At 59.6% G+C, this 5,693-nt stretch overlaps 1 protein-coding gene across 1 annotated transcript; it reads left to right on the forward strand.

Moving 5' to 3' along the window:
- The first annotated feature begins 1,321 nt into the window (after positions 1-1,321).
- On the forward strand, positions 1,322-1,717 carry LOC147985815 (uncharacterized). The gene has a single exon (XM_087541753.1). It carries the CDS (start codon positions 1,322-1,324, stop codon positions 1,715-1,717), a length of 396 nt encoding a protein of 131 aa, XP_087397879.1.
- The last annotated feature ends 3,976 nt before the right edge of the window (positions 1,718-5,693 follow it).

Raw genomic sequence — 5,693 nt, forward strand, 5'->3', positions numbered from 1 at the left:
AGCGGCCTCCCCAGGCTGGCTCCTGAGGAGCGGGGATTCCTATGCAGGCGCTCACCTCGTGAGGTTAAGGTGACACAAGCCATGACGACCAAGGCCAGGTAGGCGCCAGCGGGCACAGTACATCAGGTTTTCTCTTTGGTGCTAAGGAGGCAAGCGCAGGTGCGATGTCCCGAGGAGTCAGCCAAAGGTTTCCATTTCCGTGATACAAGACCAAGACCGCCAGGACAGCAAGACAGAGGTCATCGCCGAGCCCACCACGTCACGTCCACAAGCTTTGTAGGCGAAGACCACCTTTCGTCAGTATAAGATGTACTATTTGTCTCCCTTCAAACTTGGCCGTTGTGGGGTCCCTTCCCGCCTTCATTTTGGGGGAAGAGGACCAAGGCCACTATAAATATAGGTTAGCCACCATCATAGAAGGGGATCGGCCCCGGGCAATCCATCCGAACCCTCACCAGCTCACACCAACACAAGAACAGACCTCCTGAGGTAGGTCTTCCTCTATACTAGTTCAACCTCAGCTCACCGCGAGGCTAATCCACCACAAAGCAGGAGTAGGGTCTTACACCGTAAGGTGGCCCGAACCTGGGTAAACAGCCTTGTCTCTCTCTTTTCCTGTTCATCGAGCTAGGCTGTGGGAACGTCAAGTTGGCAGGCCTGGGAGATTGAGTTCTTCGCACGCACCCCATAGTTCGAATCTTTCTTAGGTCTGCGGAGCCCCGAATCCGACATTTGGCGCGCCAGGTAGGGGGCATCGAAGATTCACCTCCTCGTCTGCTGTATCCTGCCTCACTATTCGGCTCTCATGGCGGGCTTCGCTCCACTGGCCGGGCCACCGGGCACATCCGGAGGCGCTGCGGGCCACCGGGATTTCACCCCCGCACTGCGGCAAGCGCAGTGGCCACCAAAGTTCAGGCCGGAGCTGTCGCCTCGATACGAAGGCACGGTGGATCCGGCAGGGTTTCTCCAGGCATATGCAGAGGCTGTCTGGGCAGCTGGCGACGACGACAAGATCATGGCGAATTGGCTCCCCATGGCCCCTACGGGTGTGCCGCACGCCTGGCTCCTGGGCTTGCCGGAGTCTTCAGTGGCCTCCTGGGAAGAGCTGCGCGAACTCTTCATCGTGCGCTTCGCGACACCGGTGCCCCGCGCCGTCCCGATCCTCCTTGCCGGCTCGCAGGCGTCTTGCTCCTTCTTCCGCCAGGCGGGCGCCACCCATGGGTAGAGGGGAGCCCCTCCGGGCTGTGTGGCGCCTAAGGCCGGCCTCACCTTCGACTCGAGGGACCACCCCAAGACCACAGTCGGCGCCGACCCGCTCCCTATGCTCTGCACCCCCATCATCTGCGACGTGGTAGTCACCAGGGCCCTCATTAACGGCGGTGCTGGCCTCAACGTCCTCTCCGTGGAGGCATTGGGCCTGCTTCATGTGCCTTACGGCCGGCTCCACCCCACCAAGCCTTTCTCTGGGGTCGTTGATGGCTCCACCTGCCCTCTAGGGCAGATTCGCCTCCCTATCACCTTTGGCACACGCGATAACTACCGCACCGAGCTCATCGACTTCAACATCGCCCGCATCAGCCTCTCGTACAACGCCATCCTCGGGTATCCAACCCTGGCCAAGCTCATGGCGGCGACTCATCCCGGCTACAACCTCATGAAGATGCCGGGAAGCAGCGACGTCCTCACCGTGGCGGGGGATACTAAGGACGCGCTCTAGGCCCTCAAGCTCGCCTTCAAGGCCGCGGCGGCCGTGCGGTCACACGGGGAGGGGCCTCCGGAAGGCCCGGGGACCGCGCTAGCAAAGAAGAAGCAGTTGTTTTCCCATGATCTGGCCGAGACGAAGCAGGTGCCGGTCGACGAAGACGGGGGGTCGTGCTCCACCTTCACCATACGCGCCGGCCTCCCCCAGGCCAGGAAGAGGCGTTGGTCAGCTTCCTCCACATGAACATGGACATGTTTGCATGGGAAGCGGCGGACCTTGTCGAGGTTCCGCGTGAAGTAATCGAGCACCACCTGATGGTGTGCCCCAACGCATGTCTGGTAAAGCAGAAGGCGTGGCGGCAAATTAACACCGGAGAAGCAGTCGTTCATCGTCCAGGATACCCGCAAGCTACAAGAGGCCAGCGGCATTCGGGAAGTATGACATCCAGATTGGTTGGCGAACCCGGTTATTGTCCCCAAGAAGGGCGGGAAGGAGCGCATGTGGGTCGATTTCACCAACCTCACCAAGGCTTGTCCTCAAGACCCTTTCCCTCTCCCATGCATCGATCAGATCGTCGACTCCACCGCCGAGTGCGATTTACTGTGCTTCTTGGACGCCTTCTCGGGCTATCACCAAATCAAGATGGCGGTGCAGGATGTTGAGATGACAGCCTTCCTGACCCCGTGCGGGGTGTACTGCTACACCTGCATGCCCTTCGTGCTGCGCAATGCCGAGGCAACCTTCCAGCGGCTGATGCACATCGCCCCGGGTCAGCAGCTCAGGAGGAATGCTGAGGCATACGTCGATGATATAGTGGTGAAATCTTGGGAGGTAAGAACCCTTATCGAAGAGCTGGAGGAGACATTCGCCAGCCTACGCAAGGTGAACCTACGAATCAACCCAAAAAAATGTGTGTTTGGCATCCCGTCTGGCAAGCTAATAGGGATTGAGGCCAACACGGATAAAGTCAAGGCTATAGAGAGGATGAGTCCGCCGCAAACCCTCAAGGAGATGCAGAAGTTGGCAGGCTGCGTAACCTCGCTCGGGTGTTTGATCTCCAAGCTAGGGGAGTGTGCCCTACCCTTCTTCAAGCTGATGAAAAAGAAGGGCCCATTCGAGTGGACTCTGGAGGCTGACGCGGCCATCCAAGACCTCAAGAGGTACCTCACCAGCCCACCGGTGATGGTAGAGCTGTGCCCCCTCGAACCCTTGGTGCTCTACCTGGCCGCCACACCTCTCTCTGCTAGCGCAGCACTCGTGGCGGTCCTGGAGGAGCGCCGGGTTAAGGGCACGCGGCGCGGCATCCCGCACCCGGCCGATATGCCGCCGCCTCAGGCCAGTGCTCCTGAGGCCTCAGCCATCCCTCCGATCAGCGGGACTCCTGAGGATGGTGCTCCTGAGGCCACGATTGTCCCGTCAGATGACCAAACTCCCGAGGTTCCCCAGCCTCGGGAGGCACGGGACCCCGCCGACGCTTCCACCCTCGTCGAGCACCCGGTGTACTTCATCAGCACGATGCTGCGTGATGCGCGGGCGCGCTACCCCATGCCACAAAAACTCTTGCTCGCACTGCTCGTTGCTTCCCGGAAACTGCGTCACTACTTCCAAGGCCACCCCATCAAGGTTGTCTTAGATTACCCCTTGGAGAGGGTACTCCGGAGCCCTAATGCCGCGAGAAGGGTCGCCGAATGGACCATTGAATTGCAGGTGTTCCAGTTGGAGTTCAGCACCACTAGGATCATCAAGGGTGTGACCCTCGCTGATTTTGTGGCGGAGTGGACTGACACCCCTGACCAAGAAGTGGGCGAGGACCGTTCTCTCGCGCCCGGAGACGAAGCACCGGATGGTTGGGTCATGTACTTTGACGACGCATTTGCGCGCCAGGGCGCGGAGGTTGGAGCTGTGCTCATCTCGCCCACCCAGGACAAACTCTACTACGCTGTGCAGCTCTGCTTCCAGCGTGGCGAGAAGGTCTCCAACAACATTGTGGAATATGAGGGCCTAATCGCCGACCTCAAGGCTGCGGCAGCTCTGGGGGTGAGGCGCCTCACCATCAAGGGTGACTCCCAACTCCTCGTCAACTCTTCCAACAAGGCGTACAAGCCAAAGGACGAGCACATGGTGGCATACCTTGAGGATGTACGAAAAATTGAGAAACTCTTCTTGGGCTTGGAATTGCAGCACGTGCCGCAAGGCACGAACAAGGAGGCAGACGACATCGCCAAGAGAGCGTCACAACGTCAACCTCAGGAGCCTGGCGTCTTTGAGGAGCGGCTCTTCAAGCCATTGGCAGCTCCCCCCGCTGCGGGACCAGCATCGCCTCAGGAGGAGCTCCGCCGGCGCCTCCTTCGGGTGCCCCAGTTTGCAGCGCAACCTCGGGAGCCCGCCCGCTCCATGCGCTCGAGCCTTAGGAGGGGTGCTGGACCGAGGAGTTTAAGGTGTACCTGCTCTGGGGCACCTTGCCGGAGAAGGAGGAAGACACAGAGCGCGTGGCCCGCCAGGCCACTGCATACTGCATCAAGGACGGCGAGCTCTACCGAAGGCGCCCGAACGATGTTTCTTTACGATGCATCTCCAGGGAGCAGGGATGCGAGCTGCTGGCCAACATACATGGCGGGGACTGAGGCCATCACTCCTCATCGCGCACCCTCATGGGCAAGGCGTTCCGCAGCGGATTCTACTGGCCCACGACGCTCAATGATGCCACCGAGTTGGTAAGATCATGTGATGCCTGTCAGTTCCATGCCAAGTAGATCCACCAGCCCACTCAGGGCCTGCAGACCATCCCGCTCTCATGGCTGTTTGTGGTCTGGGGGTTGGACATCCTGGGCCCGTCCCCACGGGTGCCTAGGGGCTACCACTACCTCTACGTCACCATCGAAAAGTTCATCAAGTGGGTGGAGGTGGAGGCCGTCCGCACTATCCCAGCCGGCTCGGCTGTCAAGTTTGTCAAGGGCATCGTGAGCCATTTCGGGGTTCCTAACCTTATCATCACCGACAATGGCTCTCAGTTCACGAGCAACCTTTTGAAAACATATTGTGCTAACCTTGGAATGCAGATATGCTACGCTTCGGTGGCACACCCATGGAGCAACGACCAGGTCGAGCGCGCCAACGCGGAGGTCTTGAGGGCCCTCAAGGAAGAAGCTCGAGGCCAGCGGCAGGGGCTGGCTCGATGAGCTCCAGTACGTGCTATGGTCCATCCGCACCACTATGAACAAGCCCGACCACAGGCGAGATTCCGTTCTTCCTCGTCTACGGAGCCGAGGGGGTCCTCCCTCATGAGGTCAGGCATCGCACTGCGTGGGTCTTGGCGTTCGACGAGGCACGCGAGGACGCCTCGCGGGGGATGGACCTCGTGCTGGGGAAGGAGCGACGTTGCCAAACCTCGCTCCGTGCAACGAGGTACCAGTAGGCGTTGCGGCGGTATCACTGCCTCAACGTCTGCTCCAGGACGCTCGAGGTGGGTGATCTCGTCCTGAGGCGAGTGCTCTCCGGGGAAGGGCTTCATAAGCTCTCACCCATGTGGGAGGGCCCATTGAGGATCGCCCGTGTCTCCAGGCCCGGCGCCGTATGCCTGGAGACGCAGGACGGAATCCCCATCCAGAACGCCTGGAACATCCAGCATCTTCGGAAGTTCTACCCATGACCACGGCTCCGCGCCTGTGAAGATCTCCGCTCATGACACTCTCACGTAATAATGAGTTGGGGCTGTACACGCCCCGGAGTCTCTTGAGTGACGCCCCTGGGCCTCACAGGGGCTCCCACTCACGTCCTAGTAGAGGCCCCATGCTCCGCGCTGGTGGGAAGACAAGAAAACTAGTTTAGGTGCCGGATGCGGCTGTTCTTTTGCTTGTTTTCTGTAGCTGTTTTGCAACTTCTTGAATGAAATTTGGAGTTTTCACGTCTTTCATTCGCAAGGGTTGGGAAGTCTCTTTCTTTTTCTTTCCTTGCAGTGTTCTCCCTTTGAAGTTTACCTTAGGGAGAGTGG

This window comes from Triticum urartu, chromosome 2A (assembly GCF_056163025.1).
Source record: "Triticum urartu cultivar PI428250 chromosome 2A, HENAU_Tu73, whole genome shotgun sequence".
NCBI classification, from domain to species: Eukaryota; Viridiplantae; Streptophyta; class Magnoliopsida; order Poales; family Poaceae; genus Triticum; species Triticum urartu.